The sequence below is a fragment of the Kogia breviceps genome, chromosome 5 (genome assembly GCF_026419965.1).
Source record: "Kogia breviceps isolate mKogBre1 chromosome 5, mKogBre1 haplotype 1, whole genome shotgun sequence".
NCBI lineage: Eukaryota > Metazoa > Chordata > Mammalia > Artiodactyla > Physeteridae > Kogia > Kogia breviceps.
Genome location: NC_081314.1, coordinates 82254553 through 82281163, shown reverse-complemented (window position 1 = coordinate 82281163; position 26611 = coordinate 82254553). Strand labels below are relative to the sequence as shown.

The 26611-nt window shown below is 39.5% G+C and overlaps 2 protein-coding genes across 10 annotated transcripts in view; one reads left to right on the top strand and one right to left on the bottom strand.

The window, feature by feature from the left end:
- The window catches only part of HSPBAP1 (HSPB1 associated protein 1), a 57581-nt gene extending 33650 nt beyond the window's left edge, over positions 1-23931 (bottom strand). For 2 of the 8 annotated variants that reach the window (XM_059064398.2, XM_067034449.1), the window contains exons 1-3: positions 23323-23912; positions 10009-10194; positions 127-308 (exon numbers count right to left, since the gene is read on the bottom strand). In XM_059064398.2, the coding sequence (XP_058920381.1) occupies positions 127-308; positions 10009-10194; positions 23323-23380 (426 nt within the window). In that variant the 5' untranslated portion in view covers positions 23381-23912. Of the gene's footprint in view, positions 1-126; positions 309-10008; positions 10195-15792; positions 15921-16611; positions 16668-17349; positions 17741-19073; positions 19091-23322 lie in introns of those variants that run through there. The other 6 variants (XM_067034446.1, XM_067034447.1, XM_067034445.1 and 3 more) reach the window with 6 other exon arrangements.
- A 684-nt stretch (positions 23932-24615) lies between these two features.
- SLC49A4 (solute carrier family 49 member 4) overlaps positions 24616-26611 on the top strand; it is a 108246-nt gene continuing 106250 nt past the window's right edge. For both annotated transcript variants that reach the window (XR_010840746.1, XM_059064403.2), the window contains exon 1: positions 24616-25261. Coding sequence is in view for 1 of the 2 variants with exons in the window: in XM_059064403.2 (XP_058920386.1) it covers positions 24916-25261 (346 nt within the window). In the remaining variant the exon portion in view is untranslated. The remainder of the gene's footprint in view (positions 25262-26611) is intronic.

Genomic DNA, 26611 nt, shown 5'->3' with positions numbered 1-26611 from the left:
CAAGACTCACGGTGACTACTTTTCAGAGAAAAAGACAGTGAGGAAAAACGTACCAAGGAGATTCTAATTTGTGATCTTTTCTCGAGAACAAGTTATACTATGATTAAAAGAAATGTATTGACTTACCTGGAAAATATCTGTCTTGTCTTCAAATAAACTGACAAAATATTTATAGTCAGCATAAGCCCAGAATTTGGAATGATCATAGTCTCTAAATGGTCCAGAAATACTAGATCGGTCACAGTTCCAGGTCAGAAACTCTTCAAGTGTAGCTTCTACATAACTACATGTTGTTTCAAACTGAGGAGCTGCAATGTAAGAGAACCCAACTTTAAATGTACATTGAACACAGTTTCCAAATATTGTTGTTTTCTTAAATGAGGATAATTTCAACCAGGAAGTACTAACTATTATTTAACATTAATTAGAAATTAATTATGTACTTATTAAATAATTAGAACCATTTACAACACTTAATAATACTCTTGATTAAATTTAAAAGTAAAAAACACAATTTTAACCTTAAGATTAAAGACTACCCTTTCTCTAGCCTGATGCAGTAATCCAGTGGAATACTTTAGTTTATCACTTCTCCAAGACCTTTTCAGGGGTCTGTGAAGTCTAAACTATTTTCATAATAATACTACGACAGTATTTGTCCTTTTCACACTTATTCTCACACAAGAGTATGGTGTTTTCCAGGGGCTACACAACTTGTGTTGACATCACTGCTCCCACAGCTAGTGGACTATGTGCTTATGTTCTTAGTTTTAAATGTCTGTAAACAAAGAACAAAAAGCGTTGCTCACCAAACAGTTCTACAAGGATTAAGTTGTAACCCACTGCAGTCATTGACCAACCAGTGCACTCTCAGAGGAAATTAAGACCATAACAGCATGCTCTGTGCTTTGGACAAGCAAGCCTCTTAGTGAGATGTATATCTTGGGAAGAACTTCAATGACCCCAGATTCTTGCATCTTCCTAAAGAAAAGCACTAAAATCATTAACTGTAGATATTTGTTATTTGTGACTAGCAGTAATCTTTTACCAAGATGTCTGCTTGACTGCACATGTTCCCTAGCCAAAAATCATATGTATACAGGCTTTTTCCCTACCCTTCGGAGAAGTTTTCTCAGAGCTCCTGAGAGACTATCGCCTGTGCTATAGTCCTTTAAGACCCTGAGAAAAACTTAAACTCACAGCTCTTACATTGACCATTTTTCTTTAAGTAGACATGTCTCGGTTTTAATTTCTAATAATGCTAAGTATCACTAGATATAACCCACATTGACAAAAAAAGCTCACCCACTGGGGTACTCAATCATTCTTAAATCTAAAGGAATCCTGAGACCAAAAAGTTTGAGAACTACTTCTTCAAATAAAAAAAGGCAACAACAAAAAACTGTCTTTTGAAAATTTTCAACTTTATACTGCACATTTATCATACAGAGCTCCTCAATCATTAAGTAGACAACAGCAATTTAAAGTCTGTTCAATTATTCATTAACCCATTTATTTCAGAATCATTTATTAAGTACCTAATTTGTAACTAGCATTGTGCTCAGGCTTGCAGGAACATAAAAGAAATAGATAATACTCTTGAGTTTAGACTATATTTAGATAAAAAGAAAACTTCAACCAGAATAATAGGGAATTTGAGGCATCATATAACTAGATGCCAAATTTTGTGCCGTAGACACCTAGGAAAAGGCAAAGACCATCGGAGATGAGGGCTGATCAGGAAAGCTTGAAGAAAAGTCTACTGTCTGTCCATAGTGGTTTGTTATTACGGGTAGAACTCATTTATACAAGAATTATTCTTCTAAATAGTGATGAAATAAGGTTTTTTTTGCAATTAGCTGAATACTTTAAATGTACATTGGGATATTAATATTTAAGAAACCTGATTATGATCTATTTTGGAAAACATGAAATCTTTTCAAGAGGAGATGTAGATCTAACACATGTAAATCAGTCAGCACAATGCTAGACACATAGCAGATGCTCAGCAAAAGTTAGACACTATTATTAGTACTTTTTATTATTCATTCATATATTTACTTGGGGCACTTTAAAAGTTAGCTGAATTGGTAGCAAGAAGAAAAGGATATTCAAACATCTTTTATCTTTTCCATCCATTTCTGCTCCAACTGTTTAGAATTATCCCAATCATGTTTCTCCCTCCTCTCTTTACCCTAAAACCTTATAATGGCAGAGAAATAATGGAGGGGAGGATGTGTGTCACCCTTAATTCATTTACTTCATCAACTTGTCACCTGATTTAAGAAGCAGGAAAACTTTACTAGGCTACATTTATCTAAAAGATAAAACCCTGCAGATTTAAGAACTATTTAAATTTGATAATTTTTGAGAAGCATTTAGAATAGTGGCTGGCACAAACTGACCCATCAATATATAAAAGCTCTTAATATTATCAACATCATCATCAAGAATTTACCATAAGAGCATTGGAATACATGGTTTTTTAACAAACAAAAACCCATGTAGCAAGAAAGGTGGTTGGTGCTGGAATCATTTCTAAATCATTTCAGTAAGCTCCAATATGAGCCTAAACACATTCTACTGTCCTGTAAGTTTTCACTTCACAGAATTAAATGCAACTGATCCAACAGAATACTAAAGCAATTGCTTGAGCCACCTGCCCCTAGGGTAGACTGAGGACTTTACAGTTATGACCAGTTTTCACAGGCACATCCGTACTGCACCCTCATCAGAAGACTTCATTTTCTGTCACAGCAAGATCTGTACTTAAAAGAATGAAAATCTAAAAATGCAAAAAACTACACGTGAGAACTGTTACTGTCAGGGGAAAATTACAATGAATGGAATGAATGAAAATGACAGACTTTTTCATTTACATAGTGATTTCAAAATAGAATCTTTTCACCCGTTCCTGGTAATAATAGCACCAAAGGCACCGTTTTCATTCTGTTATCATGACAATTTCTTTCTGGGTTGTATAGTTGTTTTTCTTAGTTTATTCTATGCGATGGAATTATTCCTTTCTAACTTGATTATTATTGTTCTTTTGTTTAACATTAAAGTAGTGTAGGCAGCTGCAACTTTCATCCTACTTACTGTCAAAACGTTAGCTAAGAGGAAGCTCAACGGAGTTTAGGATTTGGAAATAGTGCATAAATTGAGTTTGCTTTTGACTCTCATAAAAGGGGAGTCCTAAAATATTTTTTGCACAGCAGTGAAACAAATATTTCTCCATTTTGTTAGACTTCATCACTTCACAAGCAAGAAACACTTGGTATGTGGGTACTGAGTATGACTTTTGATTGTTACTCCACTCTCTATGAACAAATGTTTCGGATTATTTCTACATATGCTTGCCAAATCACTGCCAGCTGAGGTATAGTGTTGTCACTGAGAATATATGTTGGCAAATGAATCTGATCCAAAATGTTTCAAAGAGCTACTGTGATATCATTATCTGCTTCCTAAAATAAACTAAGAGACACATTACAGTCAAATATGCTAGTTATTAATACTATTATTTCAAGCATTCTAGAAAAATTCTAACCAAAACCTAAAACAGAAATAAATATGCTCAATAGAAAGGGAACAGTTATCATTGCTTGTAAGATCATATGCCTGTCTTACTAAAAAGCCCACAAGAATAAACTAAAAAACTATGTACACTATTAACTGGCTGAATAAAAAATAAACATGCAAAAAATAAAAGGCTTTTATTTGTATATCAATCACAGTTTGAAAAAGAGGTAAAAATATTTCCTAACAGCTATAAAAATTTTATATTTTAAGAAATTTGTAGACATATGAAAACTCCAAATCTTTTTTTCCCCCAAATCTTTTTACTGAGGTAAAACAAACTAAGTAAGTGAAGATTACACATTCTTTGTAGTAAGATACAGTATTGTCACAAGGTAGATTCTTTGCAAATTATGTAATTTATAGCACTTCATGAATTTTCATTTAAAATCTTGTTGACTGAAAGAAAAAAAGAAAAACACATGACCTAAAAGTTGCAGGTTATGTTTTATTCGGGTATCTTACTGAGGACTATAGTCTGGGAGACGGCCTCTCAGATGCTCTGAGGAACTGTTCTAAAGAGGTAAGGGAGGAGCCAGTATATACAGGAGTTTTTGTGGGAAAAAAAAATGTAGTTGAAAATCAAACGATTACTGCTGATTACAAAAAAACCAGACATCTCAAGTTAATGATTTTAGTGCTTTTCTATGGATGGGAAGATGCAAAAATCTCAGCTCATTGATATTATTGCTTTGATATGCAACTTGACTATCTAGGGCCAGGATCCTGTTTTTCTCCGTTCCGAATGCCACTCAGGAAACACCATTATGGGGGGGGGGGGGAAGGCAGCTGCAGTGGCTGATGGCTTGAGGCAGGCAACATTCATTGTTTAATGTGAGCGCACTGTTTAATTCTAAAATTCGTTTAGAGGAATAAAATTCAATTGTATCTAATAAAATACTGAGAAAGAAGAGTAATTAGGGAGGATGAACTGTTCTTTCAAATATTAAAATATAGGGCTTCCCTAGTGGCGCAGTGGTTGAGAATCTGCCTGCCAATACAGGGTACACGGGTTCGAGCCCTGGGCTGGGAAGATCTCACATGCCGCGGAGCAACTGGGCCCGTGAGCCACAATTACTGAGCCTGCGCGTCTGGAGCCTCTGCTCTGCAACAAGAGAGGCGGCGATAGTGAGAGGCCCGTGCACCGTGATGAATAGGGGCCACAGCTTGCCACAACTAGAGAAAGCCTTCACACAGAAACGAAGACCCAACACAGCCATAAATAAATAAATTAATTAATTTTAAAAAAAAGAAATGGATTTTTTTTTTTTTTTTTTTTTTTTTTTTTTTTTTTTTGTGGTACGCGGGCCTCTCACTGTTGTGGCTTCTCCGGTTGCGGAGCACACGCTTGAGACACGCAGGCTCAGCGGCCATGGCTCACGGGCCCAGCCGCTCCACGGCATATGGGATCTTCCCGGACCGGGGCACGAACCTGTGTCCCCTACATCGGCAGGAGGACTCTCAACCACTGCGCCACCTGGGAAACCCTGAAATGAGTTGATTTAAAAAATATACATATTAAAATATATACTAGTTGCTAAAATAGTTTTTAGAAAGTGTTTTACTGGCCCCAAAACTGATAGCTCAATAAAATGTCCAAAAACAGATGCTGGAATATACAAGAATATAGTAATATAATAAAGATGGTTTCAAAGTCAATAGGGAAAAAAAGGATTATTCAGTAAATGGTACTACAATAAAGATGTTATTTCCAACTTAACTATCTGGGAAAAAGTCAGTGAACGCCACATACTAAAATAAATATGGAATGGATAGAGAGTAAAATGTAAAAAAGAAATCATTAAGCTATTAGAAGAAAATATTAGAACATTTATCTACTGTCAGGATACAGAAGGAATTTCTAAATAAATAAATAAGAATTAAAATATTAATGAAATATTTGACTTTACTATAAAAATGTGAAGCAAAAATCAAAAGGCAAACTGGGAAACATTTGTTTAGTACATTAGTAAACAAACACAGTATTCTTAATATTAACATAAGGAATTTATTTATTTAAAAAACGCCAAACCCTGAAACCCTAATAAGGATAAGTGAAAGAACAATTACCAGACAAAAATACTAATTTTTCATAAACATGAACATATGTTCAACATCACCAGCAAAGAAATGTTAATTAAAGTCATGACACCCATCTCTCACTTATCAATAAGATAGTTTTTTAAAAACATAAATTTCAGTTTGGGCAAAGGAGTGGCCAAACAGGCACCCTTGCATGTTCTGAAAGGAAAGTAAATGTAAACCACCCTTGTGCAAAGCACTTGGCCTCGTGTATCAAAGGTCTTTCTTTCACTCCATAGACGTCTGACTATTCAGATATTAGGTGCTCAGCCAATAATGAGACATGGCCCTTGTCCTTACAAGGTGGCCCTCTTGAGGGGAGGAGAGACTTTAAACAGATAATTACTTACACAACTAACCATGTGATTACAACTGTGCTGAGTGTTACTCAGAAATACAAGGTGCTCTGAGATAACTTAATAGTAATACCTGATTTGGGGGGTGAGGGAGGGAGATGCAGTCAGAAAGACTACCATGAGGAAACGGCCTTTGAGCTAAGATCTGAAGGAAGCAGAGCAATTAACTAGGTAAAGCTGGGGTAAGGGGAAGTGGGAAAAGAGAGAACGGCTAGACTGTATATGCAAAGGCCCTGAAGTAAGAAAAAGCAAATCTCTGGAAATACAAAAACTGGAAAAAATACTATTTTGCCCCAAGCTCAGAAAGAGGAATTAAGCTGAGGAGGCCAACAGAGCTTTCTATACCATAACAAAAATGCTGGTCTTTAGCCTAAGGGTAATGGGAAGCCATCTAAGGGTTTTAAACAGGGAATGAAGATGAGATTTTTCTTTTTTTAAAAACTGTCTCTGGTTTCAGTATGAAGAACGGCTGAGGCAGGAGGGCAGGGAGTGCAGAGGGACTAGGGACGAGGCTACTGCAACCACGGAGGTGAGAGAGCAGGGTAACCCCAACTGGAGGATGGCCTCGGACAGAGAAGCAGGTGGATGCTGGATACTTCAGGTGTAAGTCACCAAGTCACCAGACACCACTTAGAGAGGCCATCAGAATGACTCAGAGGTTCTGGCATAAGAAGCTTCTTGGATAGTGCTGCTCCTGGTGATACTGTTCACACCCTTTGACCCAGTCATTCTAGGAATCTATCCTAGGGAAACAATCAGAAACTTGGACAAGATTTATTTTCTAACATGTTCAGTACACTTTTTTTTTTTTTTTTTTTTTTTTTTTTTGCAGTATGCGGGCCTCTCACTGCTGTGGCCTCTCCTGTTGCGGAGCACAGGCTCCGGACGTGCAGGCCCAGCGGCCAGGGCTCACAGGCTTAGTTGCTCCGCGGCATGTGGGATCCTCCCGGACCAGGGCACGAACCCGTGTCTCCTGCATCAGCAGGCGGACTCTCAACCACTGCGCCACCAGGGAAGCCACCAGTACAGTCTTATTTATAAATTTAAAACTGCTATGCAATCTAAACAAAACAGGAGAATTTTGAAAATAAATTATGGTACTACCATACAATGGAATATTAGGTAGCCATTTAAAAGTCATATTTAATGTCAAGAGAAGCTGCTCAGAATATGTTAAGTAAAAAACAGAGAAAACGCAGGCTGTTCAAATTAACACAATTTTATTTTTAAAATACAGAAAGGCTTGCATGGACATATATCAAAATGTAATTAGTGATTGCCTCTTGGTAATAGGACTAAGTGTTTTTAAATTTCTTTGGCTCTTCCCATTTTTCCAGTGTTCTCTAAAATGAGAAGGTATATTTTAATTTTTGAAATTATTTCTATTTTAAATAATATTTTTTGAGCATTTGCTATGTGCTAGGCACTGTTCTAAATGTTTAATGAATATGAACCCATTTACTCTTGAAAACATTTCTAAGATACAGAAAAGTTAAGTGGCTTGCTCAAAGTCACAAAGTAAGCCAAAATTTGAACCCACGCAAGCTGACTTGAGTCAGCTCTCTTACATCACTACCCTACACTGCTAGTGGAAGTACTGTATTTATACTCAAAGAAATAACTTTAAAAAGAATAAATTATTAAGACAACCCACATAATGGGAGAAAATATTTGCACATCATGTATCTGATAAGAGTTAGTATCCAGAATATATGAAGATCTCTTTTACCTCTCAACAACAAAAAGACAAACAAAAAAACACACATGCAAACAAAAAAACTCAATTAGAAAACAAGCAAAGGATTTGAATAGACATTTTTCCAAATTAGATATACAAATGGTCAATAAGCCCATAAAAAGATGCTTGACAACATTAGTCATTAGGGAAATGCACCAAAACTATAATGAGATAATACTTCACACCCACTAGGATGGCTAGAATAAAAAATGGAATAAGTATTGGCAAAGATGTAGAGAAACTCACACGTTGGGGTGGGAATGTGAAATGGTTCAGCTGTTTTGGGCAAACAGTTTGGCAGTTCCTCAAAAGGTTAAACATAGTTGCTGCATGACTTGGCAATTACATTTCTAGGTTTAACCCAAGAGAAGTGAAAACATATGTCCACACAAAAACGTGTACCTAAATGTTCATAGTAGCATTATTCATAATAGCCAAAATGTGGAAATAACCCAAACATCCATCAACTGATGAATGGATAAACATTTTATTTATCCATATGATGGAGTATTATTCAGCAATAAAAAGAAAATACAGATACATGCTAAAACATAGGTAAATTCTGAAAACATGATACGTGAAAAAAGCTAGACACAAAAGGCCACAACTGTATGATTCCATTTATATATATCCAGAATAGGCAAATCTATAAAAACAGAAAGTAGATTAGTGATTGCCAGGGGCTGGAGAAGGGGGTGAATGGGGAGTGACTGCTAATGGGAACCAGATTTTTCAGTGTGACGAAAATGTTCTGGAATTAGATAGTGGTTGTGGTTGCACAACATTGTGAAGATGCTAAAACCACTGAATTGTGTACTTTCAAATGGTGAATTTTATGTAAATTCTATCTGAATTTTAAAAAAAGAACAAATTATCTTTAGTAAAAACTCAGAGCAGTTTCTCTCAATTGCAGAGACTTTCTACTTCCCTTTTTCTTCTATGCTGGAGTACTAACTTTAAAATGTCAAATTACTGTATCTCCGCTATAAAACAGGATAATAATAGTACCACTCCAAGTGGGTTTGAAGATTAAGAGAGTTAATATGTATAAAGCCCTCAGAACAGTGCCTGAAACAATAGTTGTCAATAGCTCTTAGTAGTAGTATTGTATCTGGGGTCTAACCAGAAGGTGAAAAAAAGTACTATTTCTATTTTTCTTCAAATTATTGTTTAACAGACACTTCAATGAGTGGAAAATTTATCTGACTAAAATCAAGAAGAAAAGAGCACAAGCTGATTTTTACATAGCTGCTGCTGGTCTAGCATTTAATTAAAAAATACAATAAACATTTTGGTCTGTGACTAGAATGAAATGCCAAAGAGTTTCGGGTCTATTAATCCTGCTCTACCTGTCACTGGAGTACAAAGGGGTTCCAGACACCAAAAACCCAATAATTATATGAGATATACTAGAAGATCAACATGAGAAAACGAAGCTTGGAGAAGCTGGAAGAGAACCTGAGTAATTTTCTAGTTCCTTCTGAGTTATTAATAGATATTCTTAGAGCCACTTCACAGCAATGCTTAAGACCCTATGAATTTCTAGACTACCAAATTTACCCATATTTAAATAGAAGTTAAACACATATTCTGAAGCCAGACAGTGGTCATGGACTTCTTTAGATTAGAAACAGTTTCTAATGTAAACTGTTTCTTTCCTATAAATTAACTGTTTTTAGAGTAACAATAATTGCTTTATCTAGCTTAAGGCAAAAAAATCAAACTGTTACAAGTCTTCAGGAAGAAGAGGGAGCTGGCAAAATCAAATTGCTTAAGAGGATGAAAAAAACAGCTTCACATATATTGCACATTTATGTAATGCAATAGAGGTCAAGCAGCTGATAAAACGGAGAGATCAAATTACACCCAGACTGAGCACTATAAATAGTAAGGCGACAAAAAAAAGTCACATTGTACATGAGTCAAAAGTAGAAGGGATTGTTAGATTAGTATTGGTCTCTTTCAATCACATAAATAATAGCACATTAACACAAATATTTATTAAGTGTCTACTATGATCAATGAACCATGATACATGAACAAATATTTTTTATGTGGGGTTATAAATTATAGGTTTAGTCTAAAAAAATTATCTTAAACTGTCCTTTTAAAATTTCTAATGAAGTTTTCCTATCTGAAAATGGTCCAAAAGAGGATTTGAAATAAAGGATTCTCTAGAGATAAAGAAACCACGGTTGAGAATGTGGGAATGCTACCGAAGAGACATTATGATGATGATTCCTTTAGTCCTACCTGTATCTGTGCGTTTCGTTCCCATCCTGAATCGTATCTGCTTGCCCTGAAGGACCTCAGAAAGATGTTTTGCAGTCCAGTGTTGGGCTGGCCAATCAAAAACCATGTTACAGAAGATTGCAGGTTGTTGTAAAGACATTATAATTTCTTTCGCTTTCTCTGGTGTAAAAGGTTTGACATGTTTACCTAGGGAGAGAAATAAATAACTAAAAAGTTATTTCATATAATATGAAGAATAAATAGCTAATATCATTTCTCTTATGACAAATCTTTCTGTGTAATTGCACTTCATTTACTTTTCATTTATTACTGTTTACATAAATATTTGGCCTCAAAGAGCCATAATTCTTCAATGATTTTTCTCAAATATTAAATTGTAAATGTTGGAAAATATTTACAATCTTCAATGTCAAAAATGTTTTTAAAAAAGGCTTTCCAAGTATTTATGTACATTTAAAAGATGCAACTTTTTTTTTTTTTTTTTTGTAGTACGCGGGCCTCTCACTGTTGTGGCCTCTCCAGTTGCGGAGCACAGGCTCCGGACGCGCAGGCTCAGCGGCCATGGCTCACGGGCCTAGCCGCTCCGCGTCATGTGGGATCCTCCCGGACCCGGGCATGAACCTGTGCTCCCTGCATCGGCAGGCGGACTCCCAACCACTGCGCCACCAGGGAAGCCCAAAAGATGCAACTTTTTGACAATATTATTTCCTAAATAGAATTATGTAAGAAATGCTGATGGGACCTACTCTTTTAACAACTAGAGTTGCTGGACTCAGCAACAATTCTACTTGATATAGCACATGTTCATGGCAAAAAGACTACCACATTCACACAGCAGTGGATGGGGAACGGGAGAGGGGATTATTTTATTGCAAGATTTAAAAAGATAAAATATGTTCTAGGGTGGATATCAGTGTTAATCCTTGATTCTGACTGCATCTATAAACTGTACAAGGGAATATGCACAAACTAACACTGTGACTTACTGAGGACTTCAATAAATTTCAATCATGGAATGTTAATCCCAGATAGGAGGGTAAAGATTAATATTTGTTAAATAAAAGAACAAGTGGGGACTTCCTTGGTGGCGCAGTGGTTAAGAATCTGCCTGCCGGGCTTCCCTGGTGGCGCAGTGGTTGAGAGTCTGCCTGCCAATGCAGGGGACACGGGTTCGTGCCCCGGTGCGGGAAGATCCCACATGCTGCGGAGCAGCTGGGCCCGTGAGCCATGGCCGCTGAGCCTGCGCGTCCGGAGCCTGTGCTCCGCAACTGGAGAGGCCACAGCAGTGAGAGGCCCATGCACCAGAACGATGAGTAACCCCCTCTAGCCGCAACTAGAGAAAGCCTGCATGCAGCAACGAAGACCCAATGCTGCCCTAAATAAATAAATTTATAAAAATATGTATTTTTTAAAAAATTAAAGAACAAGTAAGTTTCTCTTCAAAGGCATCTCAAGATGAAAGTTTTGGGGGAAAGTTGAAAAATGCTTCATACTCTGATCCCCAAAACATGAATTTATGACTCTCTAGTACAATCAGCTAAACCCTCTATTTCAGTTACCTAATCTGTAATTACACTTACTCAAAAATTATGAAAAGCTCATGAATAATCCAAATTCCCCCTTCAACCAACCTTCTTCTAAACTTTCTGACAAAAGGAGGAGGGACGGAGAAGGATTCATCGAGGAATGAGTAATTTGTACTTGTCTGAATGTGAGGCTTGTTTTTAAAGGAAATGAAAATTTAGGTCAGTTTGGCCCTCCTTTCTCAGACAAGGGCAAAACCCGGAAACCTCTCCTAAACCAGTGGTGAAAGCGAGCAGGCTCTAAGCCCTCAGCAGCTGACATCTGAGAGCACTCTGGCCCCTTCTGGGTAGTCAGGGCTCTCATGTGAGGACATCAGTGCGGGTGCTTCAGGGGATGGGCAGGTGCCAGAGGTGGGGGCTACGTGGTGTAGGAAAGACAGAAGGCACTCTTAGGTCTCTATCTAAAAGAAGGCCCAAGTTTATCTTTAAGTGACCTTTACCTACTGAAGAGCCCTGTTAAGGAAAACAGGCTGTAACCAGGAATTGTTTAAAAAAGGTCTTAACCCATGCCAGCCTATAAATGTAAGCACAGGGTTACCTAGATTGCAATGTACCAGGTCTTCCTGGACTTGGAGTGCCTGGATTCCCTGTGTATGAAAATGGACAAGCCACATTTTTTATTATATATTTTAAAAGTTTTGCTAGACCATGAAAAGCTACAATACATTCATGATAATACCTTTTGTTTGTGACATATAAATCAGTACTACCCTTTGGGAAACAACTGGGAAAATGAAGCAAAAGTCTCAAAGAACGACCCATTAACCTAATAACTCATGTTGGAGGAATTTGCTTTTAACAAAATAATCATAAGCCACATACATATTTATTTATACTATATATATGTACACACACATGCATAAAATATCTATTACCATAATAAAAAACCTGAAAATATAAACAACCAAATGTCTCAAAAGTAGAAAAATAATTTACTAAGTATTTCTCCCATAGTACATTCCCCTGGTACGTTCAATTCATCAACAATAAAAATGAGGGCTCTGTAGAAATGTGTGGAGCTGTAGGGACTGGAACTGACTCAGAGAGTTATTGCAACAGCCCAAGTGAGAAGAGTGGTAATAAGGCCCTGAACAACAAAGGGTGGCAGTGAGGAAGGCAGAGATGGTAGAGATGGAGAAATACTAGGAGAACAACGTCAAAGACTATTACGACTGAAGAGTTGTGGGGTAGGAGGCAGATGCAGCTGTTAAGGAAGACTGAGGCTTCCAGACTTTGTGACTTGCCACGAGAGAAAGGTTAGAAATGACATCTCCTTCTGTTGGGACGATGAGAGTTTGGTTTTGATCATCATCATCATAACAATACCATATATTTACTTGTATAAGGCTCTACTATTTGCCACACACTTTTATATACATTAAAATAAAAGTGCTCATTGGATCCTCTAAGAAGCCTGTAAAACACAGGTAGAGAAGGTATTTTATTTCCATTATCCATATGAAGAAATGGAAGTTCAGATGTCAAAGGTCAAAACACCAGTGATGATAGGACTATAGGTCAGGTTCCCTGATTCCAAGTCCAATGCTCTTTCTACCGCATAATCCTGTTTCCAGAGAATTAAAACTGTAGGACTTACACTAGCACTAAAAACAGAGACAGTATAACCCGAAAAGATAAGCTGGTGCAGGGAAGCTTTAGATGGAGCTATAGATAATAAATCCACATGTGCTGTTGGGGAGAGAGGAATGTTCTGGTTTGTGCACATGTTTGTATGTGTGGTGGGGAGAGTAGGTAATACCTATAGTAGAGATTGCTAGTTTGCCTACCTTCCACTGGTTCCTGCTTCCTCACTAACAGAACTTTGGGCAATGGGAGAGGCTGAAAAATTACATTTCCCAGATTCCTTTGCAGATAGGAGTGACCAGAGATATATCTGGAAGTTGCTGAGTCAGCCTTTCCCCCTTATCCTCCTCTCCTATATCCTGCCTGGAAAACAGACATCACGTTTAACCATCTCGACAGATAAAAGAAAGGCCCAGGAAATTGCAAACACCGGCTGAAAGAAGGCAAAGATGTCCATCTTTGTGTCCCTGAACCAAAGCAGGCAAAATTCTATCCCCTGAATCCTTTCACATAAGTAAACTAACTCATAGTCAGGACTCTATTAGTTCACAACTGGTATAGCACCTTGCCTTCTGAGGCTACGGTTTTCAAGGACAACCATATTCTCCCTAGAGAGGGCTCTGTGGCTTAGGCTGGATGAATCATGGCTGGTGTGACTCACTGTAACATTCTTTCAGTTCTGCGGTTGTAAAATGTTCAAGCTTTGAACATTTTGCTTCTGAAACTTTAAAGGGCAGAGAAAAACAGAAGCACCAGTCCTTTGGGGGTGACGATTTATTTATGCTGCTTATCTTAAATCAGAGCCAATAGATCACATGGCTCTGAATGTTTTCAAAACAGTTCTCATATTTGTACACCTAAGTACGTGGGCGTTAGTAACAGGAGTAGTGTTTTGACAGAGGAGCTTCAAAGAAGTAGATATTTTTTCCTCTAACATAACATTAAATTTTCTAAAAAAGTACTTAATGATCTGATCAAAAAATGCCAAACATCCCAAAGGTTATTTAATAGGAGACCCTAAAAACTAAAGTTTGCTGAGAAAGTACCAGGCCCAGTGATTGGAATATATTAAATGCTCAAACATTTGCTAAATGAATGAAAAGTGCTATAAAGCGTTATGCAGAGTAGATCAGTAGGATGCTCACCATAACAGGAAATTAGCATATTTGCAGAATTTCAGGCCTATCAGTGAAATAAAACAATCAGCTGGTTGTGAGATAAAAGTAATTTGGGTTCTGATCACTTAATCAACAATAAATTATGGGAAGAGATATGGGAACATATGTATATGTATAACTGATTCACTTTGTTGTAAAGCAGAAACTAACACACCATTGTAAAGCAATTATACTCCAATAAAGATGTTAAAAAAAATTAAAAAAAATAAAATAATTAAAAAAACAATGAACTGGGCTATTAACAAATTTAAGTGTTACAATTTTCTTTAAAGAAGAATACAATCTACACTGTATTAATTAAATAGCCTAGGGATGCACCCAGTCATTCCATGCCAGGGATATTTGCAAAGAGCTATAAAAATTCTGAAGCAACCTCAAAAGCCTTTAAAGAATAAATGTATTTAGGTCTAAACTTGCAGCAAGTAGCAATTTCTAATTAGATGACTTAGAAACTGCTAGAAAAAATGATTAGTGATCTAGGTGTTGCACAATAGTCTCTTCTCTAAATGTATCATGTTATTCAGATGATTTATTACAGCTTTGGTAACAATTCTTTGGAGATGATGAAACATCATCAAAAAGCAATTTACTTTTTTCTGTTAATTTTTTCTTTAATTAATGCAAAGGACAAGATAATTTGAAACCTAATTTCTCTGAATTTGCTAGCAATCTGGCTTGTGAATTAACATCTGGCTTGGATTTGTATCTGAGATTTAGAATTTAAGACAAGAAATACCAAGTTTCCAGAATATGCTCCTAATATTGATAGAATACCAGAAAGATCCTGAAACTGAAATTAACTCGCTTCTCATGTCAGGTATAATTTTAATAACTATTAATTTTAAATTTAATAGTTTTATATTTTATTAAAAATTATCAGAAGGTGACATCAGAGTAAGCCTCAAGTAACAATGCAGAGACTCACCACAGTGATACAGTATGAACAAAAAATTGGGTCCTGGCATTGGGAGCTAATTTATTTCTAAATATATACAGGTAAGCCTATGATGGCTTCATCAATCTGATGACTACTGTATATACACACAAGGGTCATCTACCATCTGGAATGGTAGATATCAGGGTAAAAAATAATGAACATTTAAACCAAGTCAGAAAAACGCTGATGGAATTATGCAAGTACTACTTCACAAAATGACTGTGTTCAGACTGAAGACCGAATGGTAAAACTTACACCAAAGATGATTTTAATTTTATAGTCACTATTTTAAAATGTCAATACGAACGAAGAAAATTCTGATGCTGATGAACTGTCATAAACCCTTTGAATTTCAAGATCTAGAAGGTGGTGCTGACGAAGAAACCACAAAGTGTTGAGGCTGTGTTGACATGACCTTGCCAATACCAATGCTTGGTGTGGTAGTGAACACCCAACCAGGTTCAGGCTGGGGCCCAGAGACAGTTACATGCTAGACATTTACCATCCTCTTCTTTCCATCTTCTTACACATGTAACTCTTGCCCAGTTAACCCAGAAAATTGTCTTCTCTCCTCACTTTAATCCATTTATGAACCAGAAGGTGACTCATAGTGCTTCTAAGTTCCTAAACCTAAAGCAAGAAAAGTAAATCTATATTTTTTTTTTTTTTTTTTTTTTGCGGTATGCGGGCCTCTCACTGTTGTGGCCTCCCCCGCTGCGGAGCACAGGCTCCGGACACACAGGCCCAGCGGCCATGGCTCACGGGCCCAGCCGCTCCGCGGCATGTGGGATCCTCCCGGACCAGGGCACGAACCCGTGTCTCCTGCACCGGCAGGCGGACCCTCAACCACTGCGCCACCAGGGAAGCCCGTAAATCTATATTTTAAGTGAAGTTCATACTCGAAAGGTTGGTGCCTCAAAGTCTGGAGCTCTTTAAAATGTTTCAAAGTACCTTCAAAATTTCTACCAAAATGTTTCAATTTCTTCAGCTTCCACTAAGTAAATTTTCCATAATTCAGAATAAACTGGTTATTTCATCTCTTTTCATCAAAAATATTCAACAGAAGAGTCTTGAAGAGGTATGTTGACACTCACACTCATAAAGTAGCACTATTCATAATAGCTAAAAGGTGGAAGCAACCCAAACATCCATTGACAGATGAAGGAATAAACAAAATGTTTATACATGCAGTGGAATATTATTCAGCCTTTAAATGGATGGAAATACTGTCACATGCTACAACACGGATGAACCTTGAGAACATTTTGCTATGTGTAAAAAGTCAGTTGCAGAAAGACAAATATGGTATTATTCTACTTACATGAGATACTAAAATAGTCAAATTCAGACAGAAAGTAGAATGGCAATTACCTGGGGCTAAGGAGAGAGAGAAAAGGGGAGTTATTTCCTAGGTACAGAGATTCAGATTTGCAAGACAAAAAGGATCTGGAGATCTGTTTCACATTAATGTGAATATACTTACTACTGAACAGTACTGTTAAAAATGGTTAGATGATAAATTTTATGTTGTTTTCCTGTCACAATTTAAAAAAATACTGAACAGTTCTGTTTTTCTAATATTATTGTTATCAAATATGAAGTACCTTAGCTACAAGTGAATTACACATGTGCTCTAGCATGAGAATTTTTTACTTTTTAAGACCACACAGGCTTTTGTTATTCTTGAAACTTCCCTGCCTCCTCCTGCCCTTTTAAAAAATGAGAACAAGAATGACATGGAGACTATGGCACCTCTAACTGAAAAGGAATAAATCCAGTTATGCAGGAGTGTCAGCTGTATAGGAAACTCTAGTCCATATAACTCTGGAATGAGATATTTCCTTGGGCAGGACTGGAAGAACAGTTAGAAAGGAGGCATCCTTCTCTTCACCAAGGCATAAACTTGGCTATAATTAAAACTATGAGATTAGGGGTAAGGGATTAAGAGATACAACTGCTATGTATAAAATAGATAAGCAACAAGGATATATTGTACAGCACAGAGAATTATAGCCATTATTTTGTCATAACTTTTAAAAAAAATTTATTTATTTTTTACTTTTTGGCTGCATTGTGTCTTCATTGCTGCGCGCAGGCTTTCTCTAGTTGCGGCGAGTGGGAACTACTCTTCGTTGGGGTGCACAGGCTTCTCACTGCGGTGGCTTCTCTTGTTGTAGAGCACAGCTCTAGGGACGTGGGCTTCAGTAGTTGTGGCACGTGGGCTCAGTAGTTCTGGCTCACGGGCTCTATATCACAGGCTCAGTAGTTGTGGCACACGGGCTTAGTTGCTCTGCACAATGTGGGATCTTCCTGGACCAGGGCTCGAACCCCTGTCCTCTGCATTGGCAGGCGGATTCTTAACCACTGTGCCACCAGGGAAGCTCTATCTTGTAATAACTTTTAATGGAGTATAATCTGTTAAAATGCTGAATCATGTTGTACACCTGAAACTAATATAATATTATACATCAACTATATACTTCAATTTAAAAAACTAATCAAAACAATTTTAAACTATCAGAGCCCAATGGAAACAAATACAGTCTCAGTCTGAAAGACAGATTCAGATTCAAAGTACTGATTTTTAATTTCACTGAAACACTTCAACCAATGTATGATCCTAGAAGTAACATCTCACATTCAGAATTCGAGCTGATTCTTAACAGTAAGTAGTTTCATGTTTGTTTGTTTAAGTCCATTTTTTTAAGAGTAGTTTTGGGTTTAAAACAAAATTAGGAGGAAGTACAGAAAGTTCCCATATACCCCCTCCCCTCATACATGCATGGCCTCTGCATTATCAACATTACTCACCAGAATGGTACATTTTTCACCAAAGATGAACCTAAACTGGCACATCATAATCACCCAATGTCCACAGTGTATCTTAGGGTTTACTCTTGGTGTTGTGCAGTTTATGGATTTGAAAAGTATAATGACATATATCCACCATTACAATATCCTACAAAGTATTTTCACTGTCCCCCAAATCCTCTGTGCTCTGCTTACTCATGTTTGTTTTTAATAATTTCCAAGCTGTTACTTCAGACAAAAAAAAATAACACATCCTTGTGGTACATATACATACAATGGAATTTTATTCAGCCATAAAAAAAGAGAAATTTTGCTATTTGCAACAACATGGATGGATCTATTGGGTATTATGCCAAGTCAGACAGAGAAAGATAAATACCATATGATTTTACTTAATGTGGAATCAAAACAAACAAGCAAGCAAACAAAACAAAAACAGACTCATAGACACAGAGCACAAACAGGTGGTTTTGCCAGAGGGGAGGAAGGTGTGAGTGGGGGAAGAAAGGTGGAGCGATTAAGAGGTACAAACCTCCAGTTATGAAATAAATAAGCCATGACGATGATATAATATACAGCATAAGGAACATGGTCAATAATATTGTAATATCTTTGTATGGGGCAGGTGGTTACTAGTCTTATTGTGGTGATCATTTCATAATGCATGTAAATGTCAAATCACTATGTAATATATGTGAAAATAATATATTGTATGTCAACTATACTTCAGTTTAAAAAAAAATCACATCCTTGAAAGCAAACCTGTTACTTTGATATCCCTAGAGCTTAGCATAGGGCTTGGCATAAACTAACACCAAATAAATGTTTTCTGAATTCACAGCTCATTTTTAACAATGCATAAAACTTTACTAAGATTAACCATTTGTTTTCTCCACCTTTGTAAAATGAGCTATTGAGCATGCTCACAGCAGTCTCAAAACAAAGGGATCAGTTCCACGATTTCATGCTCACCTCCACTGGTTCCCTCTCCAGCTCCTGATCACACTATTCACCACGAATTGACTCCTAATCACCCCTGTCCCAACAGCAACTTGACAAAGCTTCTTCACTTTCAAATCCCCAATACCTCTCTCCACTCCCTCACTCAGGGTGGTACCTTACCCTGTTCTGAGAAAAGTGAAACCCATGACTTCCTTCTTCTTCACTCCAACGTTCTGGTTCACCCTGCTCCTCTCTGGTCTCCAAGGACATAATCTTCCTCCTTTCAGCTGTGTACCCTGCACATTCCACTCCAGTAGCACCAGTCTGTCTCCTTGCTTTTTTCCCCACCCTCTGCCCCCTATGTGCCTTGGGCTTTTCTCCACTCACTTCCACTCCTGGCCTCTCCTCACCAGAAACAACTTCTTCCATTCATTTCCATATTCAAACTAGAGTTGTCCCTCAGCATCCGAGGGGGACCGGTTCCAGGACCCCCAAGGATACCAGAACTCTTGAGCACTCAAGTCCTTTAGAGTGGGCCTGTGGGACCTGAGGCTGCGTGCAGTGAGGACTGTACACCAAACTTTCAAATTACTCGCAGAAGCACAGACCAATCCAATTTGTATTCATTCTTTCTCCTCTCACCCCCAAAGCATGTAATATGTGTAATATTTACAGCCCATCTAACTGCCTCCTGCCGTGCAAATATATATTATACTACAAGTCTTTTAATCTGTGTTCTTTTCCCCCAAAGTTTATTTATAGGCTATTTTAGAGCAAGAACTGTCTTCAACCTCACTGTACAAGAGTCTCCTGTTCATAGTGTACATTCAAATATTTTTTGATAATGGAGTGGTAATAAGTTTGCTCAAAAATTAACTTTTCTATGACCCCCCCACAATATTCATTACTATACTAAACATAGTGAAACTTTCACATGCATTTATTTATTTATTTTTTTGGGGGTGGTACGTGGGCCTCTCACTGCTGTGGCCTCTTCCTTTGCGGAGCACAGGCTCCAGATGCCCAGGCTCAGCGGCCATGGCTCACGAGCTCAGCCGCTCCACGGCATGTGGGATCTTCCCGGACCGGGGCACGAACCTGTGTCCCCTGCATCGGCAGGCGGATTCTCAACCACTGCGCCACCAGGGAAGCCCCACATGCATTTATTTAATGTATGTATTTTTCTTACCCTTTATTCACATAAGCCTTATCTAATTTAAAGCAAAGCCTTCTCTTCCAGTAGAATTTTGCACATTTAACTTACTTTGTAATGGTAATAAGCAGTCACCTCAAAGTGGTTTTTCTGGGGAGGATGACAGTTTAAAATAGGGTTGAAAGTTCCACAGATAGGATTCGGAGAATCCTTTAATACAAAAATTTGAAGTCACCTGCAAAAATGTGTATGCATGCTATATTGTTCAGAGGAGCAAATCTATACTTTCATCAGTCCTCCTTAGGACTTCAAGATTAAGAATCACCAGTTACTTCAAAAAGTTAAATATGGAATTACCACATAGCCCAACAATTCCACTCTTAGATATATGCCCAAGAGAAGCTGAATACATATGTTCCTACAGAAACTTGTAAACAAATGTCCATAGCAGCATTATTCATAGCAGCCCCAAAGTGGAAACCCAATGCCCACTGATGAATGGATACACAAAATATGGCATATCCATACTACAGAATATTATTCAGCCACAGAAAGTAGTGAAATACGGGTACATGTTACAACACAGATGAACCCTGAAAACATTATGCTGTGTGAAAGAAGCCAGACACAAAAAGCCACATATTGTATGATTCCATTTATATGAAATGCCCAGAACAGGCAAATTCATAGAGACGGAGTAGATTAGTGATTGCCAGGGGATGGAGAGAGGGTAAATGGGGAGTGACTGCTAATGGGAACCAAGTTTCTTTTTGGTGTGATGAAAATGTTCTGGAATTATAGTAGTGATGGCTGCACAACTTTATGAACATACTAAAAAACATTTTAAAAGGGTGAATTTATGGTATTTGAATAAAGAATAAAAACCTCCTCTTCCCTGGCTACATGCTTAACATCTTCTTTTGCATCATCCTCCCAAACCTAAATGCTATTAATTCACATTAAAACTCAACAATGCTCCCAACCACGTCCTTTTTCTTCAGGTTCCTAATTTACATGTAGTTTCTCAGGCTGAAAAATTTCAGAGATATCTCCAATTTCTTTTCTCTCAGTTTCAACATCAGTCAGTCACCAATGCCAGCACTTTTTATTAACAATAATGATGGTTACCATTATTGAATATGTAATTCCTGCCAGACATTTATGCTAGATGATCTACAAGTACCTTTAATTTTCACAATAGTTATGCACTTTAGAGAGGAGGATGCTGTGGCTAAGGGGGTTTAAGTACCTTGTCCTTCAGTCTTTCTCCCTCCAAGCTATCCTCCACCCTTCAGCCGCAGTGATCTTCCTAAAACCAAATCTCATTGTGTTACTCCCCCATTACTTCCCCACCTAAAGCTCCTCAAAGGCTTCACACTGTCACACTCCTTAATTTGGTATAAGGTGCCCTTCAGGATCCCTGTCTCTTACATTCCTTATACCAACTTCTTTCAGTTCCTGGACTATGCCATGCTCTTTCTTCTCCTGCCTCTGGACTTGGCACGGGGTCCTCTTATTCATTCACTCAACAAATATGTATTAAGTGCCCCCTAGGAGTCTGACATTGTATTTGCTGCTTGGGCAAACGTTGTGAATAACACAGATGTATGTTCTGCCCTCAAGGTACTTAAGGTCTAAGGGAAGAAACGATAATAAACAAGTAATTACAAATTGTGATAAGTGAAATGAAGGAAGCAGGATGCCGTATTATAAAACATCTAGGGTTAAGGGTCAGGGGAAAACTACGATGACTGTTTTAGATAGGTTAATCTGGTAAGGTCTCAGATGGTGACATATCTTAAAATCTGAAGACTAAGAAGCCAGTTATATGAAAAGCAGGTAAGAGCAGAGGGGGTGATGAGTGACAAGAGATGCTCCTAGAGACATCAGCAGAACCCAGACCAAGGATTTTTGTAGGCCATGGTTAGGAGTTTGGATTTTTTTTTTTTTAGCGGTACGCGGGCCTCTCACTGTTGTGGCCTCTCCCGTTGCGGAGCACAGGCTCCGGACGCACAGGCTCAGCGGCCATGGCTCACGGGCCCGGCCGCTCCGCGGCATGTGGGATCTTCCCAGACCGGGGCACGAACCCGTGTCCCCTGCATCGGAAGACGGACTCTCAACCACTGCGCCATCAGGGAAGCCCAGGAGTGTGGATTTTAACCTAAGTTCTTAGTGCAATGGATTTTGTTGAAGAATTTTGAGTAAGAGAGTGTCACTTTTTGCCACTGAATGGAGAAAGGATTGGAGGGGCACAAGAAAGGAAACGGGGACACATGGCCTGAAGATACAGTAGTGGTTTAGGTGAGAAATGTGTATGATTTGGACAAAAGCGTGATAGAGAAGGAGGAAAAAAGTAGACAGATTAGATGCAGAGTTGACCTGACGTGCAAAGTCATCAGCTGGAAGTGAGGAAGAGATGAAGAGAGGATATAAAGAGTTTGGGGAATTGTCATTGGGGAAAGAAGGTAAGGTTACTATAGAAACAGGATCAGATGGATCTCAGGCCCATACTGAGTGAATACTCAAGAGGTTGACCATTTTCATTTTCTAATGTCATCAGTTTGCCCAGGACTTTTTCAGTGTGCTCTACTAGTATTCACATTACCAGGCATTAGTTATTGCATTAGTTATTCTTTTTCCTTTCTAGGCCCCTCTACTCAACCGGGAAAAGGCATTGTTATATACAATCAAAAGTCTCTGGATCCCATGGCAGTACCCAGAACAGTGCCAGGCACGGAGCAATCATTCAATAAATGCTAACAGGGATCTCAGGCTCACCGACCTTCAAACTTCATCCGTTCTCTAAAGCAGGATTCCACTGAAAATCATACTCCTATTCACAAAAGTCCCAAACATCTCCACGTATCTCAAGGGTGGTTCAATCCACTGTAACAGTCACAATACCCTCACGTGTGAAACAGCACTGGCAGGATGGAGGGATACTGGACCTACACGATGGTCAAAAATCTGGGCGCTACAATTTGAAAAAAGCCACGTTCACTAGAAAGCAAATCGTTTTCCTCATAGCTTACTGCAGGGCCGAAGAGACACACGGCCACATGAGAGGTGCCAAGAGTCAGTTGGCACAGGGTTGTACTCACGGTCTGAGTTCTGCCTAGCACCTACCTTCTTCCTCTCCAGATTCAGAGTCCTCATTAGTGATCGCCCCGGAGTCTGCTGCCATGGAGATCACTACACGGGCTCCACCCGAACCCAAAAGTGAAGTGGAGCGGGAGCCAGGTCAGAGAGAGGCCAAAACCCGGGGTCTGCAGGCGCAGAACTGGTGAGAGTCGCAGCGGTCGCTACCGGGCTCTTCCGGAAGCGGAACGCGCGCGAAAGTCACGTGACGGGCACTGGGCGGGGCCACGCGGTTTGTTTTGATTCTTGAGTGGTGGAAATGTAAACACGTGGTTGCGGTTGTGGTGCTTTTTACTTTCCCCAGACCGTAATCGTCTTCCGGTGTAGACTTTTCTTGGCTTATATTCAGGTTTTCCTCAAGTCCTTCGTTTTCGCCTTGGCGCTTTCTTCCTCCCAACAGTATTGGAGTTTTAGGGAATGGTTTGCTTTTTTTGTGGGGCTCGGAGCAGTGGAAAGTGGCTCTGTGTTTGCTTACTCTGCAGGTGCTCTTAGCCTTGGATATCAGGAGAGCTCACGCTTCTCTTCCCGATTCTCTTGCCCTTCTGGCAGCAAAATGATCCACCTGGTTTTCGTGGCTACCGGGCAATGTGAACCTCAGGCACATGTTCTTTAATTGAGTTGCCCGTGACTCATTTCCCGACCAAAACAAGCCAAATAGCTTGACTTAGGTTTTCAAGGACACTAACCGACAGCTGTCAGGCTTTTGGATTTGTATATCAAAATAACCGGTTGCTTGGTCAAGAGATCGACAACCTCCACTCTTCTCGTTTACTCTTCGTGTAGTCGAAATCGTAATAACTGGAGATGAATCTAGGTCATTTGGGGACAAAAATCATCCAGCTTTAATCAAAATATCTTTATTGCTCTTCTGTTAATAACAGGCAAAAAAGTAGAAAGAGATCTATATCGTATATATACATGAATGAAATTGACTCGTTTTTAATTTCCTCATTGGGTATGTAAAGCACACAAAAATGGCTGATTAAACAAAGCTGTACTTACTGTACATAAAAAAACAAATGATTTTCATGCGGCAATCCTCTGGGCTCCCTACTACGCCTAAATCTTATCCTATCTCCCTCTCTAATTTATGAAGTTATAAACCCAACAGAAATGATAATAAACCCAATATAGAAGCAAGCAATATATGGCTTAAGTAACTGGAGATCTCCGAGTTGTTTATTAGGCACAGGACGTAAACTTGGACACTTCCCCCAGCAATCCCGGGTTCCTAGCCCAGCCTCCTGTACTACAGCCCCTCCGGGAGTTTCCTTTTCCTGGGGCTCAGTGGCGCTCCTCCCTGCCTTCCCAATTCCTCCTGGTCCCCGCTCTGGGACACCGGCTCCACTCCCTCTTTCGCCGAGGTTTCCTCTCCACCACCCGGCGAGAGGATAGACCGGTTACCGCACCCCAGCCCCTCCTCGCCAGTCGCACCTGCCCCGCCTCCCGGACCGGGGCCGGCTCGCGCGGCGCAGGCGCAGCAACGCGGCCACGAGGCCGAGGGCGACCAAAGCAGCCTCGGCCTCCACCTTCTCTGACAGTATCCGCGCTGGGCAGCGGCCCTGTGGGCCGCGCTTCGTAATGGGCTCGGGCTGGAGCAGCGAGGAGGAGCGGCAACCGCTGCTGGGACCCGGGCTCGGGCCTGCGCCGGGGGCTGCTTGGAGAAGTAGGGGGGAGGCGGCGGCGGCGGCGCTGCCCGCGGCAGCCCCGAGTCCCTGGAGGGTGTACGGGCGCCGCTGGCTGGTGCTGCTGCTCTTTTCGCTGCTGGGGTTCGTGCAGGGCCTGGTCTGGAACACCTGGGGCCCCATCCAGAACTCGGCGCGCCAGGCCTACGGCTTCTCTAGCTGGGACATCGCGCTCCTCGTGCTCTGGGGGCCCATCGGCTTCATGCCCTGCTTCGCGTTCATGTGGCTCCTGGACAAGAGAGGTGAGGGGGTCCCGGGAACGCCGGCCGGCGATGTCACTCCTGGGGAGCCGCCTCCCTCGGCTTCGTTTTAGGGGTTGTGTGAGGTGACCGAACGTTGCTGGCATCCCATTCCTGACTAGGAACACTGTGTCCCCAAAGCAACAAATGAGGGAAGGCTTCTTTGTAGATACTAGGCTTTCATCAAGGCCAATTATGCAACAGCAGGGTTTAAGCGATCTCTAAATGTTCAAGTTTTTGCGTATTTGGACATCAGAGCATCCCCGTGCACGTGCTATGTGTGTTTTTTACAGCTGACAAAAATGACTGTTGCTTTGACTTCAAAGGGATTTGGGGATTTTGAGGGTGAAAGGTCAGAAAATAGACTGATGATGCTCAGATACAAGGAAGTAATGAGCTGGCTTTGCATAATAGATGACTCAAGCGCAGGAAGAGCTGTTGGGGAACGCGGATCTGACGCTTTGGTTTCTGGAAAATGGTGCACAGCAGCTTTAAAGTGTGTGTATGTGACTAGGTGCAAGTGTCAGTTGAGATTTTAACTCTCAGATGAAGCTTGCAGATGAATGAAGACTCGCTTTTCATAGAGAATACTCTGGACAGACATCTCACTTTACCACTTGCCAGTATGATTCTGTGAGGAGGAAAAAAGGTCATAGGATTGAATGATTAGGCATTGAATTACACCAGACAAGTATGGGTAAATGATTCATGATCAATGTGATGTAGCTGCTAAAAAGCGCAGGACAGTTTTAGGCACAGAAGTGTAGTATCTAAAACAAGAGAAATCGTTTGAAATGCTCTATTCTAGTGTTCAGTTCTGAGCGTTAATTTTTAGAAGGCCATGGGCAAACTGGAGAGCTTTAAAAGTTATGTGACAAGAATGTAAAGGATGTAAAAATCATAATGTGTCAGATGAAGGGAATTGGGTGTGTCAAGCTTCAAAAAGAAACTTGAGGCAGAATATAAATATGTGAAGACCTAGTAAATGAGGAATTAAGCTTAATGTGCATAGTTCTAGAAGGAAGAACTAAACTGAGTAAAGTTAAAAAGGGCTGTAACTTAAAGGGATACAGGGAAGAACCTTCTAACAATGAAAGTGTCCAGCCCTGGAAGGTGTGGAACTTGCAGGTAGAGCAAGTACTTAGGCAGAGATATGTGCTAGATGCTGAGGAAGGGTTTCTTGTACTGAATGGAGGTTTTCTTTGTTTGGATTTGTTTGTTTTTAAAATAAATTTAGACTTTATTTGGATTTCACCAGTTTTTCCACTAGTGTCTTTTGTTTTTCCTGTTCCAAGATTCAGTCAAGGGTCCCAAATTGCATTTAGTTGTTATTTCTTGTTAATCTCCTTCAAT